The 21352-nt window shown below is 42.7% G+C and overlaps 1 protein-coding gene and 1 long non-coding RNA gene across 2 annotated transcripts; both read left to right on the top strand.

The window, feature by feature from the left end:
• Positions 1-12603: 12603 nt before the first annotated feature.
• On the top strand, positions 12604-13767 carry LOC109773633 (NDR1/HIN1-like protein 13). Its single transcript, XM_020332336.4, has one exon. It carries the CDS (start codon positions 12702-12704, stop codon positions 13524-13526), a length of 825 nt encoding a protein of 274 aa, XP_020187925.1. The 5' UTR covers positions 12604-12701; the 3' UTR covers positions 13527-13767.
• Positions 13768-15983: 2216 nt separating this feature from the next.
• On the top strand, positions 15984-21067 carry LOC141021222 (uncharacterized). Its single transcript, XR_012181507.1, has 2 exons — positions 15984-16653; positions 20869-21067. It is a non-coding gene; the product is annotated as an uncharacterized lncRNA (long non-coding RNA).
• Positions 21068-21352: the final 285 nt, after the last annotated feature.

The following is a 21352-nucleotide window of genomic DNA, read 5'->3' as shown; positions in this document are numbered from 1 at the left end:
AAGCACCATAAGATCGAACCCACTACAAAGCACCTCTTCCCATTGCAAGATAAATAGATCAAGTTGGCCAAACAAAACCCAAATATCGGAGAAGAAATACGAGGCTATAAGCAATCATGCATATAAGAGATCAAAGAAGACTCAAATAACTTTCATGGATAAAAAGATATAACTGATCATAAACTCAAAGTTCATCAGATCCCAACAAACACACCGCAAAAAGAGTTACATCATATGGATCTCCAAGAGACCATTGTATTGAGAATCAAACGAGAGAGAGGAAGCCATCTAGCTACTAACTACGGACCCGTAGGTCTACAAAGAACTACTCATGCATCATCGGAGAGGCACCAATGGAAGTGTTGAACCCCTCCATGATGGTGTCTAGATTGGATCTGGTGGTTCTGGACTCTACGGCGGCCAGAATTGATTTTCGTTGACTCCCCTAGGGTTTCTGGAATATTGGGGTATTTATAGAGCAAAGAGTCGGTTCGGGAGGCACCCGAGGTGGGCACAACCCACCAGGGCGCCCCTGGGCCTCCTGGCGCGCCCTGGTGGGTTGTGCTCCCCTCGGAGCACCCCCCTAGGCGCTTATTCGGCCCACTGGATGTCTTCTGGTCCAAAAAAATCTCCAAAAAGTTTCGCTGCGTTTGGAATCCATTTGGTATTGATTTCCTGCGATGTAAAAAATATGCAGAAAACAGCAACTGGCACTTGGCACTATGTCAATAGGTTAGTACCAAAAAATGATATAAAATGACTATAAAATTATTATAAAACATCCAAGAATGATAATATAACAGCATGGAACAATCAAAAATTATAGATACGTTGGAGACATATCACATGACATCTTTTGTCCTACCCTCCCGTGGCAACCGGGTCCATAAGGAAACTAAGGGATATTAAGGCCTCCTTTTAATAGAGAACTGAAACAAAGCATTAACACATAGTGAATACATGAACTCCTCAAATTACGGCAATCACCGGAAAGAATCCCAATTATTGTCACCTTGGGGTATGTGGATCATAACACGTAATAGGTGCGTATAACTTGCATGGTAGGATCAAGAACACAAATATATTGGTGAAAACATAAACGGTTCCGATCTAAAATCATGGCACTCAGGCCCTAGTGACAAGCATTAAGCACAACAAAGTCATAGCAACGTCAATCTCAGAACATAGTGGATACTAGGGATCAAGCCCTAACAAAACTAACTCGATTACACGGTAAATCTCATCCAACCCATCACCGTCTAGCAAGCCTACGAAGAAATTACTCACTCCCGTCAGTGAGCATCATGAAATTGGTGATGGAGGATGGTTGATGATGACGATGGCGACGAATCCCCCTCTTTGGAGCCCAGAACGGACTCTAGATCCGCCCTCCCGATGAAGAACAGGAAGTGGCGGCGACTCTGTATCATGAAACGCGATGGAACTTTCTCTCTTATTTTTTCTCAGGAAATAGGAATTATAGTATCCAGATTAGGGTGGCGGAGCCTCGTGGGCCCCACAACACACCAAGGCGCGCCCTGGTGCCTTGTGGGCAAGATCAATCTCAGAACATAGTGGATACTAGGGATCAAGCCCTAACAAAACTAACTCGATTGCATAGTAAATCTCATCCAACCCATCACCGTCCAGCAAGCTAACGAAGGAATTACTCACTCCCGGCGGTGAGCATCATGAAATTGGTGATGGAGGATGGTTCATGATGACGATGGCGAGGAATCCCCCTCTTCAGAGCCTAGACGGACTCCAGATCTGCCCTCCCGATGAAGAGCAGGAGGTGGCGGCGACTCCGTATCGTGAAACGCGAGGAAACTTTCTCTCTTGTTATTTTCTCGGGAAATAGGAATATATAGTATCCAGATTAGGGTCAGTGGAGCCTCGTGGGCCCCACAACACACTAGGGCACGCCCTAGGGGATGGGCGTACTCTGGTGCCGTGTGGGCAGCAGCCCCCCCCTCCTCCAGTGGGTCTTTGCTCCAATATTTTTTATTTGGTCCATCAAAAATCTCCAAAAAGTTTCATCCAATTCCAAGAACTTTAATTTTTTTCACAAAAACAACACCATGGTAGTTCTACTGAATACATCGTCAGTCCGGGTTAGTTTCATTCGAATCATGCAAATTAGAGTCCAAAACAAGAGAAAAGTGTTTGGAAAAGTAGATACGATGGAGAAGTATGACAACACAAAGAGGAAATCACTCAAACAAACTCAAATCACACATCCACTAGAATAGCATACATGAGATCCACAAGTATACCATGAACAATTAAGGGAAAATAGCACAAAGGTAAGGTTCTTCTCAAATCCAAAGGAGATGAGGTCTTGATGATCTAGGTAGATCCTTCTCCCTTGGGAAGTCTTGATGATCATATGATGGGGATCCTTCTCCCTTACGAGGTCTTGATCACTTAAGGAGGAGATACAAGGAGCAAAGCTCTCTCAAACGATCTCATATACTTTTCTAACCCTAACAAATGGTTTACGTACGAAATATATAGTTGGCTGGAGGTGAGAGACAAAGTGCAGGGGCAAAAGAGACAAATCCCAGCCAGCTTGCAGGAGGGCTTGTGCTCACGGGCTAAGTGGACCCCGTGGGCACGGTATATGCCTGTGCGCACGGGGTGCCCAGCAGCTGCAGCGGAGTGCTACTTCTTGAGCTTGCGTTGGTTTTTCCCTTGAAGAGGAAAGGGTGATGCAGAAAAGTAGAGATAAGTATTTCCCTCAGTTTGAGAACCAAGGTATCAATCCAGTAGGACACAACGCACAAATCACCTAATACCTGCACAAACAATCAAACAACTTGCACCCAACGCGATAAAGGGGTTGTGAATCCCTTCACAGTTACTTGCAAAAGTGAGATGTGATAGAGATAGATAAACGATAAATTAAATATTTTTGGTATTTTTGGTTTATAGATCGGAAAGTAAAAGATTGCAAAAATAGTAGATCGGAAACTAATATTGTAGATCGGAAACTTATATGATGGAAAATAGCTAGACCCGGGGGCCATAGGTTTCACTAGAGGCTTCTCTCAAGATAGCAAATAATACGGTGGGTGAACAAATTACTGCCAAGCAATTGATAGAAAAGCGCAAAGTTATGATGATATCTAAGGCAATGATCACGAATATAGGCATCACGTCTGTGTCAAGTAGACCGAAACGATTCTGCATCTACTACTATTACTCCACACATCGACCAAATCCTGCCTACATCTAGAGTATTAAGTTCATGAAGAACAGAGTAACGCATTAAGTAAGATGACATGATGTAGAGGAATTAACTCAAGCAATATGATGAAAACCCCATCTTTTTATCCTCGATGGCAACAATACAATACGTGCCTTGCTGCACCTACTGTCACTGGGAAAGGACACCGCAAGACTGAACCCAAAGCTAAGCACTTCTCCCATTGCAAGAAAAACCAATCTAGTTGGCCAAACCAAACCGATAGTTCGAAGAAAATTACAAAGATATCAAATCATGCATAAAAGAATTCTGAGAAGATTCAAATAATACTCATAGATAAGCTGATCATAAATCCACAATTCATCGGATCTCGGCAAACACACCGCAAAAAAGTATTACATCGAATAGATCTCCAAGAACATCGAGGAGAACATGGTATTGAGAATCAAAGAGAGAGAAGAAGCCATCTAGCTACTAGCTATGGACCGTAGGTCTGTGGTAAACTACTCACGCTTCATCGGAAGGGCAATAGAGTTGATGTAGAAGCCCTCCATGATCGAATCCACCTTCGGCAGGGTGCCGGAAAAGGTCCCAGATGGGATCTCACGGGTACAGAAGGTTGCGGCGGTGGAAAGGTGTTTTCGTGGATGCCTCTGGTGGTTTGGGGATATTTGGGAATATATAGGCGAAAGAATTAGGTCAGGAGGGTCACAGGGGGCCCACAAGGATCCAAGTCTCCTGGTTGTCTTCTGGTCCAAGAAAAATCATTGCGAAGGTTTCATTCCGTTTGGACTATGTTTGGTATTCTTTTTCTGCGAAACTAAAAAACAAGGAAACAACAGAAACTGGCACTGGGCTCTAGGTTAATAGGTTAGTCCCAAAAATAACATAAAATAGCATATTAATGTAGACAAAACATCCAAAACAGATAATATAATAGCATGGAACAATGAAAATTTATAGATACGTTGGAGACGTATCAAACATCCCCAAGCTTAATTCCTGCTCGTCCTCGAGTAGGTAAATGATAAAAAACAGATTTTTTTTATGCGGAATACTACCCAACATATTTATCCATGTAATTTTCTTTATTGTGGCATGAATGTTCAGATCCATAAGACTCAAAACAAAAATTTAATATTGACATAAAAACAATAATATTTCAAGCATACTAACAAGGCAATTATGTCTTCTCAAAATAACATGGCCAAAGAAAGCTTATCCCGACAAAATCATATAGTCTGGCTATGCTCCATCTTCATCACACAAAATATTTAAATCATGCACAACCCCGATGACAAGCCAAGCAATTGTTTCATACTTTTGATGTTCTCAAACTTTTTCAACTTTCACGCAATACATGAGCGTGAGCCATGGACATAACACTATAGGTGGAATAGAATATGGTGGTTGTGGAGATGACAAAAAGAAGAAGATGGTCTCACATCAACTAGCCGTATCAACGGGCTATGGAGATGCCCATCAATAGATATCAATGTGAGTGAGTAGAGATTGCCATGCAACGGATGCACTAGAGCTATAAGTTTATGAAAGATCAAAAGAAAACTAAGTGGGTGTGCATCCAACTCGCTTGCTCACGAAGACCTAGGGCGATTTGAGGAAGCCCATCATTGGAATATACAAGCCAAGTTCTATAATGAAAAATTCCCACTAGTATATGAAAGTGACAACATAGGAGACTCTCTATCATGAAGATCATGGTGCTACTTTGAAGCACAAGTGTGGTAAAAGGATAGTAACATTGTCCCTTCTCTCTTTTCTCTCATTTTTTTATTTGGGCCTTCTCTCTTTTTTGGCCTCTTTTTTTCGTCCGGAGTCTCATCCCGACTTGTGGGGGAATCATAGTCTCCATCATCCTTTCCTCACATGGGACAATGCTCTAATAATGAAGATCATCACACTTCTACTTACTTACAACTCAAGAATTACAACTCGATACTTAGAACAAAATATGACTCTATATGAATGCCTCCGGCGGTGTACCTGGATGTGCAATGAATCAAGAGTGACATGTATGAAAGAATTATGAATGGTGGCTTTGCCACAAATACGATCTCAACTACATGATCATGCAAAGCAATATGACAATGATGAAGCGTGTCATAATAAACGGAACGGTGGAAAGTTGCATGGCAATATATCTCGGAATGGCTATGGAAATGCCATAATAGGTAGGTATGGTGGCTGTTTTGAGGAAGGTATATGGTGGGTGTATGGTACCGACGAAAGTTGCGCGGCACTAGAGAGGCTAGCAATGGTGGAAGGGTGAGAGTGCGTATAATCCATGGACTCATCATTAGTCATTAAGAACTCACATACTTATTGCAAAAATCTATTAGTTATCGAAACGAAGTACTACGTGCATGCTCCTAGGGGGATAGATTGGTAGGAAAAGACCATCGCTCGTCCCCGACCGCCACTCATAAGGAAGACAATCAATAAATAAATCACGCTCCGACTTCATCACATAACGGTTCACCATACGTGCATGCTACGGGAATCACAAACTTTAACACAAGTAGTTCTCAAATTCACAATTACTCACTAGCATGACTCTAATATTACCATCTCTATATCTCAAAACAATCATAAGGAATCAAACCTCTCATAGTATTCAATGCACTATATATGAAAGTTTTTATTATATCCCTCTTGGATGCCTATCATATTAGGACTAAATTTATAACCAAAGCAAATTACCATGCTGTTTAAAGACTCTAAAAATAATATAAGTGAATCATGAGAGTTCAACAATTTCTATAAAACAAAACCACCGCCGTTCTCTAAAAAGATATAAGTGAAGCACTAGAGCGGAATTGCCTAGCTCAAAAGATATAAGTGAAGCACATAGAGTATTCTAATAAATCACTATTCATGCATGTCCCTCTCAAAAGGTGTGTACAGCAAGGATGATTGTGGCAAACTAAAAAGCAAAGACTCAAATCATACAATACGCTCCAAGCAAAACACATATCATGTGGTGAATAAAAATATAGCCTCAAGTAAAGTTACCGATAGACGAAGACGAAAGAGGGGATGCCTTCTAGGGCATCCCTAAGCTTAGGATCTTGGTTGTCCTTGAATATTACCTTGGGGTGCCTTGGGCATCCCCAAGCTTAGGCTCTTGCCACTCCTTATTCCATAGTCCATCAAATCCTTACCCAAAACTTGAAAACTTCACAACACAAAACTCAACAGAAAATCTTATAAGCTCCGTTAGTACAAGAAAATAAATCACCACTTTTGGTATTGTTGTAAACTCATTATTTATTTATATTGGTGTAATATCTACTGTATTCCAACTTTCTCATGGTTCATACCCCCGGTACTACCCATAGATTCATCAAAATAAGAAACAACACATAGAAAACAGAATCTATCAAAAACAGAACAGTCTCTAGTAATCTGTAGCTCTCAAATACTTCTGTAACTCCAAAAATTCTGAAAAATTAGGACAACCTAGAAATTTGTGTACCAATCGTTTTAAAAAACTATCAGATCAAAATCACACTTCAGTGAATTATGAAAATTATTTTCCTAGGGGCAAAAGTTTCTGTTTTTCAGCAAGATCAAAACAACTATCTCCGTAAGCCATCCCAAAGGTCTTACTTGGCACAACCACTAATTAAAACACAAAAACACATCTAACAAGAGGCTAGATGAATTATTTATTGAAAAACAGCAAATAAAAATATTTGATTGTCTCCCAACAAGCGTTTTCTTTAAAGCCTTTTAGCTAGGCATTGATAATTTTGATGGTGCTCACATGAAAGACAAGATTTGAAGCACAAAGAGAGCTTCATATAGCACGTGACAAACACATCTAAGTCTAACATACTTCATATGCATAGGAATTTTATAAGAAAACAAATTATCAAGGCAAGCAAAAACTAGCATGTGCAAGGAAGAAGAAAGAGACGATAGCAATCTCAACATGAAGAGAGGTAATTTAGTAACATGAAAATTTCTACAACCATATTTTCCTCTCTCATAATAATTACATGTAGGATCATAAGAAAATTCAACAAAATATCTATCACATAACATATTCTCAGCACGATCCACATGCATGCGAAGTTGACCAACTCCAAAATAGTGGGATCAACATTAACTAAAGTCATGACCTTCTCCAAACCCACTTTTATCAAGAATTTCATAAGATTGAACATTCTCCAAATATGTGGGATCTAAAGTTGACACTCTTCCAAACCCACTTTCAATATTATTGCAAACACTATTATCAATCTCGTAATCATCATGGGGCTTAAATAAATTTTCAAAATCATAAGAAGAATCACCCCAATCATGATCAGTGCAACAAGTAGTAGACATAGCAAAATTAGCATCCCCAAGCTTAGGGTTTTGAATATCATTAACACAATTAAAATTAATGGAATTTATAATAACATCATTGCAATCATGCTTTTCATCCAAGGCACTATCGTGAATCACTTAAATTTTTTCTTCTTTCAACACTTCATCACATTTTTCAGATTCACGAATTTCAAGCAAAACCTCATAGAGATAATCTAGTGCACTCAATTCACTAGAAATTGGTTCATCATAATTGGATCTTTTAAAAAGATTAGCAAGTGGATGAGGATCCATAAACCTTTTGGTTCTTGATTTTCAATAAACACACAATTATACCAAGCGAACGAGCAAACAAACCAGGTAAGACATAAAGGCAAATGAAAAGACAAACGGAAGAAGGGCAAATCTTTTCAAAAATCATTTTAGAAGAGGGGGAGAGGAAAACGAGAGGCGAATGGCGAATAATGTAATGCAAGAGATGAGAGTTTTATGATGGGTACTTGGTATGTCTTGACTTCGCGTTGATCTCCTCGGCAACGGCGCCAGAAATTCTTCCTGCTACTTCTTGAGCTTGCATTGGTTTTCCCTTGAAGAGGAAATGGTGATGCAGCAAAGTAGAGATAAGTATTTCCCTCAGTTTGAGAACCAAGGTATCAATCCAGTAGGAGACAACGCACAAGTCACCTAATACCTGCACAAACAATCAAGCAACTTGCACCCAACGAGATAAAGGGGTTGTCAATCCCTTCACGGTTACTTGCAAAAGTGAGATCTAATAGAGATAGATAAACGACAAAGTAAATATTTTTTGTATTTTTGGTTTATGGATCAGAAAGTAAAAGATTGCAAAAATAGTAGATCGGAAACTAATATTGTAGATCAGAAACTTATATGATGGAAAATAGACCCAGGGGCCATAGGTTTCACTAGAGGCTTCTCTCATGATAGCAAACAATATGGTGGGTGAACAAATTACTGCCGAGCAATTGATAGAAAAGCGCAAAGTTATAATGATATCTAAGGCAATGATCATGAATATAGGCATCACGTCCATGTCAAGTAGACTGAAATGATTCTGCATCTACTACTATTACTCCACACATCGACCGACTCCTGCCTGCATCTAGAGTATTAAGTTCATGAAGAACAGAGTAACGCATTAAGTAAGATGACATGACGTAGAGGAATTAACTCAAGAAATATGATGAAAACCCCATCTTTTTATTCTCAATGGCAACAATACAATATGTGCCTTGCTGCCCCTGCTGTTACTGGGAAAGGACGCCGCAAGATTGAACCCATAGCTAAGCACTTCTCCCATTGCAAGAAAAACCAATCTAGTTGGCCAAACCAAACCAATAGTTCGAAGAGAATTACAAAGATATCAAATCATGCATAAAAGAATTCAGATAAGATTCAAATAATATTCATAGATAAGCTGATCATAAATCCACAATTCATCGGATCTTGGAAAACACACCGCAAAAAAGTATTACATCGAATAGATCTCCAAGAACATCGAGGATAACATGGTATTGAGAATCAAAGAGAGAGAAGAAGCCATCTAGCTACTAGCTATGGACCTGTAGGTCTGTGGTAAACTACTGACGCTTCATCGGAAGGGCAGTAGAGTTGATGTAGAAGCCCTCTGTGATCGAATCCCCCTCCGGAGGGTGCCGGAAAACGTCCCTAGATGGTATCTCATGAGTACAAAAGGTTGCGGCGGTGGAAAAGTGTTTTCGTGGATGCCTCTAGTGGTTTGGGGATATTTGGGAATATATAGGCGAAAGAATTAGGCCAGGAGGGTCACGGGGGGCCCACAAGGATGGGGGGGGCGCCCTCCATCCTTTGGGTCGTCTCGTGGCTCCTCCGACTTCATCTCCAAGTCTCCTGGTTGTCTTCTGGTCCAAGAAAAATCATCGCGAAGGTTTCATTCTGTTTGGACTACGTTTGGTATTCCTTTTCTGCGAAACTAAAAAACAAGGAAAAAAAAGAAACTGACATTGGGCTCTAGGTTAATAGATTAGTCCCAAAAATAATGTAAAATAGTATATTAATGCATACAAAACATCCGAAACAGATAATATAATAGCATGGAACAATAAAAAATTATAGATATGTTGGAGACGTATCATGGAGGGCCCCATGGGGTCCTGGAGGCCCGTGTGTACGGGGTATCCAGAAACTCTCTAGATAGCCTGTGCGGACGGTGTCCAAAAGGGTCATGTGCACGAGGTCGCCTGGGTGCGTCTTCTTCTTCTTGCTACTAGACTCCTTCTTCTGTGCGGCCTTCTCATCCTTCTTCTTGGACTTTGCGAGGTTCCTTAGCTTCTTGGTGGAGGTCGTCCTGGTACCTAATGATATACAATGTTCCATGGTGAGGCAGTAACCAAGTCCCATCTATATTCATGTCATGCTCGAAGAGGAGCGAGTTCACCTCGTTTTGATGGCACGTGCGCGAGCTCTTGTTATGGGTCCAGTTGGTGCTTGATGAGTCAATGTGGTGTCCATGGGGATGACCGAAGGATGCTCCGCATCACCACGTCTTGAGTCGTTGGCTGCTGTGGCGACAGCTGGTCCTCCTCGTCGCAGAGGAGATGATGATCTCCTGCTTCATTAAGGAGCCAGTCGTCGATGAGGACAACAACCCTAGAGTGCGAGGGTGTCGCCGCGTTCCGGAGTCCGCGTCTGCCAGCGCTGAGGCCCATGACTTGCCTATCGCCGGAGTTGGGGAGGAAGAGGAGAGGTGAGGACGAGGACATGCGGAGCAATGTGGACAGCGCCGGAGCACAGCTTATAAAGCCTTAGTCGGGCCATGCAAACGGACAGTCATCCGCTTCAATACAGTGCAGCGGCCGGAGTTGGTTCCTTGGGAGGTTGCATCCACATTGAAGTGGCGGCTCCCGAGAGGTCACATCACGCGGCAGCAATGCCGGCTGCTACGTGCTCTGGGCCGGCATTGATGTCGCGAGGGAAGCGATGCGTGCATCGGAAGGAAAGCGTGGGAGAGGTGGGTGGGGTTGTTTGGTGGGCAAGGCTAGTCAGTTGCGGGCGTAGTAGCGGTTTAGATGCCCGCAAAGCCCTCTCCCCCCCCCCCCCCCCCCCCCCCGTCCCCCGAGTTTCCCCCGAGTTTGTCTCCGGCTTGCGAGATAAAACACGTCCGCGCCGCCGAGCGGATCGATACAGGACTGTGTTGGATGTCAAAACACGTCCGGACCGTGCAGTTCTAACGGTTGCGGGCAGTTTAAGGGTTGGCATTGGAGATGCGCTAATTTAGTTTGCAGTTTATTTTGACTTGGCTCTATCTGTTAAGGAAACTAGATGATGCCCGCACTTTGCTACAGGAAACATGATAAACAAATGCATAAATATATGCTAAAAACCTAAAACTATTGCATAAACAACATTTGAGAAAATGATGTACAAAAATGGAAACTATTGGATTGTAGTAATCGGGGGTGCCATTTAAACGAAAAATGTGTCACATGGTGTACATATATTTGCTCTAACCGTCCAATGTACTCCCTCCGTTTTAAAATAGATGACTCAACTTTGTACTAACTTTAGTACAAAGTTAGTATAAAGTTGGGTCATCTATTTTGGAACGGAGGGAGTATATAGTATCGTTTATGCCCACACAAAAATTAGTGAAACAATGGCAACTGTCTAAGAATTTAAGAATAGAAGATAATGACCTTTGGCAACAGACTGTGCAGGTGATTGCCCACTCTCGGCAGGTCGGTGTGAACGGCCCAGGATCCCCTCCCTCCCGAAGAACTCAAGTGAAGGAAGTTCTAATTATTGATTAAGTTTTCTTTTGCCGTTAATTATTGATTAAGTTGACTATGATCTTCGTGTGTGCTAATGTAACTTGGCCATGATTTATACTCTCTTCGTTCGGAATTACTTGTCGCAGAGTATATGACTGTGTATATACCTGCCCCGCTGCCCACAGCGTATCATCATCGTTGCACAGATGTTTATGTTGCGGTGCATGTTCACCGACCGATTGATCTATCTGCATGTGTGGGTCGTTGTACGGAGTATAGATTAATGGTGAACCGACGGCTTTGTGTCACGTCTCAAGGCAGGCTAAACGAGGACTTTAACATGAACCAAGCACGCGCGCGCGTGTGTATGTACTACTCATATGTTGGACCTGCTGTTGGTTTGGTGCAATGCAATGCAACCCCGGATAGGCAGTTAGTCAAAGCAGCGAGCTATATATCGACCATCATCCTACGTATATACCAGAGCTAAAAACAATTGTAGCATCGTTTATTAAAAACAATTGTAGCATGCGTGTGCATCCTCACACGCTTTTCCTACTTTTATAGATGGCCCTCCCCTTTTGATTCGGAACGCGAGACTTGCACACAAGGACCTAGTACTAACTACGTACATTGCCTATGTATCTAGTCGTAGTCAGGGTGGTTGCGTTTCCTTGTCTAGGAAGAAAATCCTCATCTGGTGCACATACGCGCATTTACAAACTATCCCGAACTGAAAACCTGTATTACAAGCATTACAAGACAAGACGAGACCGGGAGCAGAGTAGAGTAGAGGCACCGTTGTTGCACACTTAAGATATTCGTTCATTATTCCACAGATAATCGTTTTGCGTCTGGAACCGCGAGTAATGCCCTCCGAATATTCAGGTCTCTGTCAAGCTCGGATGTTACCCGCAAAAAAAAAACTCGGATGTTAACCCGTGTTTTCTGACGCTTTCTTCCACGACGACTTGCTTTCGAGACACACGACGGCGTTTGAGCTATGAGTTTATGTTAGGTTTTTTTTTTTTTGCGGTTGAGTTTATGCTAGCTTAATTAATCGATCAAATGGTGCAAGTTATGTTAAAAAAGTGAAGTTGTTTCTTGAAGCACGAGAAAAAGAAACGAAATCAAACGGCGGCAACCCCGACTCGACTCGCAGCCTCATCTCGTCTCAAAAGCAGCACGAAAAAGAAGTACCCCAGGTTTGAACAGCGTGTGGCGACCGTTTCCCACGTGTCCCTTTCGTCTCCACGCGCTCCCCCAGTGTATACATAGACCCAGCCCAGCTAGCAGCTCATCAGCTCACACTCTTCTCCCGTCTCCCCGATCGAGCTTCAGTCACACACCTCACAGGCGAGGCGAGGCGACCCAGCAACTCCGCCCCCATGGCGGACCGCGTCCACCCCGCGCCGCTGCTGCCGCTCTCCACCCCACCCGCTCCGCCAACCGACAACAGCGACGCGGCCGCGGAGACCGCGCCGCTGCGCTCCGCAATAGCGGCGCCGGCGCCGGCGCCGGGCGCGTCGTACATCGTGCATGTGCCCAAGGACCAGGTGCTCCGGGTCCCGCCCCCGGACCGCGCGCGCAGGTACCGCAAGCTCGCCGCGCGGCCGGCCCGGCGCCGCATGCTCCGCCGCGCCTGCTGCGGCGCCTGCTGCGCGCTCCTCCTCCTGCTCGTCCTCGCCGCCGCGTTCGTGGGCGCCGTCTACCTCGTCTTCCGCCCCAGGGCGCCCTCCTTCTCCGTCACGTCCCTCTCCGTCGCCGGCCTCCTCGACGCCTCCCCCGCGCAGCTCGACGCCGCCGTGCGCGCGGACAACGGCGCCAACAAGAAGGTCGGCGTGGACTACCGCGGCGGCGGCGAGGTCAGCGTCTCCTACTCCGGCTTCCTCCTCGCCACGGGCCGCTGGCCGGCCTTCTACCAGGCACCGAGGAACGTGACGCTCATCTCGATGCCGCTCACCGGGAGGGACGGCCTGGCCCTCACGGACGACCAGAGGGCGCGGCTGGCGGAGCAGGCCGCGGCGGGCGCCGTGCCGCTGACGGTGGAGGCGCGGGTGCCGGTGCGGGTGAGGCTCGGGAAGGTGCTGCGGACGTGGACCGTGGACGTGTGGGCGCGGTGCGAGGTCACGGTGGACAGGATCGACGGCGAGACCACGGCCGCCAACCGGGGGTGCACGGTCAAGGCCAAGCCGCTCTGGTGGTGGTGGTGATCGCCGGGGCCAGGGCGGCGTGAACCATGCACGGAGGCTCTTTGATAAGATCACGCCACCCAATCAATTCGATTATTACTGCCGGTGAGGTGGATTAATTCGTGTGATCTGGAGAATTTTTTGAGGGGATGCATGCAAATAGTACAATCAATCAGCAGAGCATTCTGATCAGCTGCAGATGCATGTATGCTTCTGCTTGCATAAAAATAAACTTGTGTCAGGATGGCTACATGTCGATGAATCCCTGGTACAGAAACCAGTCATTTCTCATTGTCATTGAACGATTACGGTTGGGGCTGTCCACGTTCATGTAACTGCGGTAGCTGAAACTTCTAACACTGTTTTGTCAGCAGTGGATGGCGAAAGCCTCCTTCGTAGCACGACTTAAACCTCACCAACAACGCGAAAATTGATTATCTATGCTCCGTTGTTTGGAAAATGGTGGAGCCTGAGTTGAGTTTGGTCGTATGCGAAAAGAGCGTCGCAATTTAACCATTGCCCACATACCTATCATCTGACTTCTTCTCAAAGTCTAAACCCAAAGGCGCGTGCGGGGCAGCTGTATTTATACGTCACAAGAAGACCATCGAATGGACTTCTTTTTCTAATAGTCATGTTTTCTTTTCGTCACAATAATGGAAGAGAATACTCTCTCGAACTCGGGATCAAACGATGCACATGGTCAATAACCGACCAAAAACCTTTCGAACTTACAGCTGCATCAGCATCAGCAAGTGAAAATGCCGATCATGGGGACGAAGCCATCCAAAATCTCCCGTTAGGCCACTTCATTTACGACATATATTAAATATTGACCTCCCTTCTGGTTTATAAGCTTAATTTTTGTTTATAGGCTTAAATTTTTGGTCGTAGGCGAAAAGAGCGTCGCAATTTAACCATTGCCCACATCTGCACCTGGACCCAGAACTCGTATCATTGGCGGAGAGGCTGACGACGCGAGGTGGGCCGCTGACCAGCCATTGCACCGGCCTGAAGGCAGGCAGGATGACGAGCATGACGATGTCCTCCTGGTCATGGACCTGCACGTAGAACCTGGTTCCCGTGCACCCTCCTCGTGGCCTGTCCTCGGCCTCCTGCCAGCGCCGAGTGGCATGCTCATGTACTCCATCCTTCCAGGCACCAGCGCCCTCATCGGCCACCGGTTCGTGGGGATGAGGTCCTCCGCACCCTCTCTGCCGACAACAACCTGAGTTCCCTCGCCGGCTCTGTCCCACTCCATCTTGATTATCTTTCTAGCAAGAAGGACGAGTGTTAGCAACAATGAAAGATGATCATTGGCAGTGCAAATGCCAATGATCAATGCTAACACTTATCAAAGCTAATAATGATCAGAGCTAACACTGTTCAGTGCTAACAGTGATTAGCACTAGCAATGATCAATGCTAACAATGAGCAAGCAATGGTTAGTGCTATCATATCATTCCAAATGCACATGCACATGCATTGTCCTACTCTGATCATGTGTGTCCTACAACTATTTTTGGCATTGAGGTATGTCCTACTACCATGCACATGCACTATCCTATGTTGATCATACATTCACGTAGCCTAAGAACAACATGCAATGTCCTATTAGAACAAGACACAACACACTTGCACAGCATACACACAATGGTAAGAATAGCAGCATCAATAGCTCATCCTATGAAGAACATCAGTACACAACAAGAGCAGTGCTAACAACAACAGCATCAACAATGTGGAGTGAGCAAACTAGCATTCATAGTCAACAACAACAACAACAACAACAACAACAACAACAACAACAACCACCTATGAGCATTCACACTCATTAACAACAACATCAACATCAAGAACAATGCTAAGAAGATCACTCACAGCATCAAGAACAATACCATTTGGAGTGAACAACATTCACAGTCATCAATCTAATCTACACCCTAGCATTCAACATAAACAGCAAGAACAACATCATCAAGATTCATCCCCAAAACAATGGATCCGAATCAAATCCGCTCGAATCGAATCGGATTGAATCCACTGTCCATAATCTAATCTACACCCTAAGAACTGTAACATCCCGATTCTCGGAATGTTCAAGAAAAAGTTTTCTCAAAAACCAGGGCGAGAAAAAGTTAACAAAGCTTAAATTAGACTTTTCTGTTCAGAAGATTTAATTTCAACTAATGTGAACCTAAATTAAAATTTGTGTTTAGTCCTTTTCTTTTAATCAGTTTTATTTTCCCTTCTTCGGCATATTAAAATATGCGCCTTTAAATTTTCTTTGGTCTTCTGAAATCCGTTAGATATTTATTTGAGCTTCTTTTCCTTCTCTAGATTTTCCTAAAAGGAAAATCAATTTCTTTTCCTTTTCTCAATCTCGAGCACAATTCCATTAGACCAACATCTCTCTCTCTCTCTCTCTCCTAGGGTGCATCCACATTTTTCTTCCAAACCGAATTGGCCAAGCCCGTCTCTGTTTTCTTTTCTTCTCTGTTCTCTCTTCCCACTATTCCACTTGGCCTGGCCGATCTGGTCCATTACCCCAAGGGACGCCTCTCCTCAGCTTCTCTGAACGTTCCCACTATCCTCTCATGCTCATCTTTTCCGTACGCTCCCACTACATAAAGAAAGGAAACTTACACCATGAAAGAAGCCACCCACTAAATCCCTTTAATTGCTACCCTATCCAAAGATAAATAAACAGGCCCATCTCCCATCGAGCGAAACCTCCTCCCCTTCCTCTTCCCTTTGTACGTTCGTTCTCAACCTACATAACAGAGGAGAAAACCTACAGCCACCACACACACCCCTCCTCCAATTCCTTCAACTCTCAACCGTTTCAAGTTCTCAAGATATGTAGAAGTGTGTCTTGATCTACTCTTCCAATCCCACCACTTGTCCTGCCCTCTCCCTTCTTCCTCCCTACAAGACATCTCCATGAACTTTTGAAGCTCCATGGACGCGAGGTCACGATCCCGGTGACTCGGACCATCTCAGTCCAAGCCCTTGCACCAAGTTCTTCTCCTCCATGCCATGAATCCATTCAGAGAAGAAGGAACTCGTTCCGTCGACCACACACGAACAATTTTACATGTTCGTCCACACTGTTCGTCAAGTTCACCGCATCGATTCGTCGCGCTCGGTGAGCCTTTGCCTAATTCCTTTTATACGTGTGCTATATCGTATCCGCAACACGCTGTAGACATCTCTTTACATCCTATGATGGTGTTGGCCGCGCCAATGCCGCCATGTCCATGAACTGGAGGCCATTCGGTGGTATTCACATTTTTCTTTAATTTTCATTCGTCATATGACTTCGTGACCCATAGATGAAATATTCTCTAGGACCTTTGTAACCTCACGGAGGAGTTAGATTACTTGTTTGGTCATCTAGATGTGGTGTAGATTTTATTGTTTCTTGATCGATGATATTTTTTGTTGTTTGTTAAATACGTTATTTATCATATGCTCATGACATGCCTAGGACTCCCTCCTAGTTATTTTATATTGTTAGGAGTAACATATGATTTACTAGATTTAGTTTACTATTATTTAAATTGATAAAATAGTTGTATGTTGTTCTGGCTCGATAATTTGTGGTTGCATGTATTTCTCTTTTATGCATGCGTACTAATATTTGTGAATTATTTATCATGTACAGTATTTTGTATTTTAATATAGATTTATTTTTAGTTACTAAATAACATATAATTTTGTAGTCATGTGTTATGCGTGCGTACAATATTTGGTGAACGCTCGACATGCTTATATTTATGCGGAATTATTCTAAACTTTGCTTTATGTATCGAATAATGGAATATTTCATGTTTCGATTATTTCCTTTTGTTTAGCATGAATATATTTTAGATATATTTTCTATATTCATTTACATCCATGTAGCATGTGTGTTTTATATATTCAAAATCATGTCATGCCTATGATAGTGGTATGTCAATCTATTATTTTGTTGTTTAGTTTCTTTATAGTAGTTGTCTTGAATTGGCATGTTAACTTAGAACATAGCCATGGTTGTGATGAATTACTTGTTGTAGGCACTCTATTAGCATTTTAATTATCTGTCGCACCATGCGTGGTTCAAGATCACTTTCTCACTTTGCTAAGTTGTGTGACATGTCATGTTTCATGTGTTATTTTAGTAGCAACTTTTGAGTAATTGTTAGCACGATTTTGTAGATGTTTATTGTTTAATATTGCATGGATAGTTGCTTTATGTCATTGTCATATTTGCATTCTATATAGAATTTATTCTTTGTGACATAAAGTTCAGTTTATTACTTCTTGGTAATTAGCAAACGTGTTTTATTTACCTAGGATAGTAGCTATGCATGCTTAGTTGATTGACATGTCATGTTAGTACTTACTCAAGTAGAAGGCATATTTGGTTGTATGCCTACCATGTGTTATATCATTGGTAGTTTGTACCTTATGTTCATACATTTGGTTATCGTTTACTTGGTAGATATATCATAGTGATTTGTTGATACCATACATTCTTTTATTTAAGAATTTCTTGCCTTATCAATACCATGTCATGATGTTCGATTGCATGATGCGTGTGTGTACCAATCCGCGTGTTGTATGATGCTTAGTTGTGTACCTTTTATATATTTGCAAGTGTATGATGACTACATAGAAATGCATGTCATCTTGTTATTCATGCTTCTATAACGCATGTTGATTTGGTTGATGAGATGATCTAGGTGTATACTTTCCTACGTGCTTAGTATGCTTCCATGTTCTCATTTATCATAACTAGCATGGTAGTGTTGTATGCTAACGCCGTGCTTGATCTTTGGGTCACTTGTTATCAACTAGGTTATCTCATAGTTACACGTTGCATTTTATTAGTAGCATATTTTGGTATCTCGTGTGATGATCATCCATGCTTAGCATCATATCTGGTCTATCTCACTGTTTCATTTGTGGTATGCCTAAGTCTAGACATCAAGTGATGCTAGTCATCTTTCATGTGCTATTATATTCCATGTGTTATAGTTGTACTTGTGTTGCTCATATATGCTTGACTTGTCTCATGTTAGTGTTATGAGTGTTTGGTACATGTTGCATTAGCTCATCACATGATTAGGATAATTTACCTTTCAATAGTTGAGTTGTGTCTTTCTCATATGCTTAGTGCACATTGTTGCTTTGTTGTTAATCATGTTGTGGTAATCTTTTTGCTAGAGGTCATTTGGATATTAGTTGTTTCCTTTATTATAAAGAGTGTCCTAGTTTAGCATGATCACTCATATGTTCAATGCTTGTGGTATTAGATAAGACATCTTCATAATTCTATACTCACATGCCTTATAGGATGTGTATGATTATTTAATTGTCCAATTAGTTTGTGATAGCATTAGTTTGTCTTTCGTTGTAGAAATGCTTGCTAATAGTTGTTATGATTAGTGTTTAGTCTTTGCTTATTGTTAACCATTATAAATATTTGGATTCATTCAAATATTTACTTGTGGTTGATTATTAATCTTAATCATATCATGTCTATATAGTTGTGTATCCATTTGTTCCATGTGTTGTATAGTTTCTTGTAATTGTTTGACAAATGAATTGGTTTGATATAATGTACTTGATCCTATTTTCTTTTAATAATGATCTAGGTCTAGAACTAGATCATTTCAATTGATTTTATTGAATGATGTTTGATTGCTTGACTAGAATGGTTTATAATGTTGGTTTGGTTGTCTTATGGAATGCTTGCTTTTGAGTTATGATATAGTTGATGTATATGTTTGGTTGCTATTAACCATTCTAAATATTTATTTGTGGTTAACTTTTACCTTCATTATGTCATGTTATGATTGAGTATAGTTGAAATGCATAGGATGGATTATTCCATGTACGTTCATGCCATTTGGTTTGTTATGTAACAGTTTCCTTTATGCTAAGCTGAGATGTGTAGTGGGCACTGCTAATGGTTAGTACCATAGTTCGTATTAGAACGTTAGTCTTGTTGACCAGCTTTGCTTAGTCATCTTCAACCTAAACCCTGCCTATCCGTCGAATCATCTCTCTTACATCCCAATCGTGCTACCTCATTTCCGAATCTCCATCTTTATCAATATCTTGCTATCCACCCACTCCTAAATTGTTTTGGATGTTATTTGGATTTGCTTTTGCTTTGGTATTTATGGTTTGTTTTTTTGCTATCGTTACGACGAGTAGGGAGTGACGACGAAGCAAGCATGCCCTCAACAACGAAGGCATGCCTCCTTTGATCATACTTATCCTATGGTTTACAAAATTGCATTGAGTTTTATTGATTTTATATGCATGTTATTTTAATTCTCGTAGCTAGCGTGTCGATTGACACATTACCTTGATCCGCTTGTCGCCTATTTACCTGACACCTGAGTAGAAGTATAAGGTTCTGGTAGAGTAGAAATGCTTAGCCATGCTTATCACCCTATAGGAGCCTTGTTGAATGACCACTGAGTCATTGACAGTTGAAACTTAACGCTGAGCTAGGCCTGTTGGCCCTTGTTGACTTTCTCTATCCTCTTCTACTCTGGGTGAAACTTACCATCTGAATATTGGCACGGGCGACAGCTGAATCAAGGATTGAAGGAGCGATTGGCCGCCCTTCACGAGTTGAAGGGGGGCAATCAGTCGTCCATGCCGCATGAGGCCTAATAAGTCTTGGACTTGAAGATTGTGATAACAGTACAGCCACATGCTATATGGGCACTGGCTTGGTTAATTAGTTAGTTCACTCTTATTGTCGTCATCGCCGTATCGCAGACGGGATAGCTGCCTTGCGAGGAGTATCCTCGGCACAAAAGGGGGGCCCGGACTGTGAACTGCGGTTACTTCCGTGTTGAAACCTAGTGGGCTTGGCATAATAAGTTTGGTCTAATGAAAGACCTCGTGACAATCTCCCTGCCGGTATACCAAATGGTGTACTACGCCAGCGACCACTGGTGGCAACAAGTCGGGATTGTGTCGTGTGGGTAAAGTGTACAACCTCTGCAGAGTGTAAAACTATTCGAATAGCCGTGTCCACGGTCATGGACGGCACATGAATCTTTCTTGACATACAAGACCTGTCTTGCTTATTCCCTCTTTGCCCCTATTCTTGAAACCTATGAAGACTGTGAGTTGATCGAGGATCCTCACTTTGATGAAAGTTATTCTGGAGTTAAAACATGTTTTCATCAAAGACTACTTTTATCCAACTACTATTTTTTTCAAACAAAATTAGCTTTTATGCAAATGAGCCATACAGCCTTCCTTTAAAGCCACATGTAGCTATTAGGACCCTCTCCAAAGGAGGCATGTTGAGTACGTAATGTACTCATGACAATAATTTTGTTGACATCAGAGTTTCATGAAGATGAAGGTGATGCTACAACTACTATGGCGATCCTTAGGAGTGAGGTCACGTGGACTACATCGACTGCCTGTGGCTGAGATGGAGTCGCTACGCATTGTACTTTCCGCTATTTTCTGATTGTAAGAAATGTCATGAGAGATTTCACTAGGTATGTCTTTTGACAAATATACTAATAATGCTTTTACGTATTCTGCAATGCTACCATTTCACTGTGTTGTCAACAATGATCCTGGGGTTGACAACTAAACATAGGAGGATCTGGAAGATAATTTCGGGTTCTCACAGAAAGAACCCTAACTATGAAGCAAGGGGGAGATCAGAGGAGCTTACCGTGGGGGGTGCCGGTGGAGCGTACTGAGGGAGTCCTGGATTAGGGGGTCCTCGGACAGCCGGACTATATCCTTTGGCCGGACTGTTGGACTATGAAGATACAAGATTGAAGACTTCGTCCCGTGTCCGGATGGGACTCTCC

Source organism: Aegilops tauschii, chromosome 4 (genome assembly GCF_002575655.3).
Source record: "Aegilops tauschii subsp. strangulata cultivar AL8/78 chromosome 4, Aet v6.0, whole genome shotgun sequence".
Taxonomy (NCBI): domain Eukaryota; kingdom Viridiplantae; phylum Streptophyta; class Magnoliopsida; order Poales; family Poaceae; genus Aegilops; species Aegilops tauschii.
Note: the sequence above shows the minus strand (reverse complement) of the source record. Positions and strands in the feature narration are given on the sequence as shown.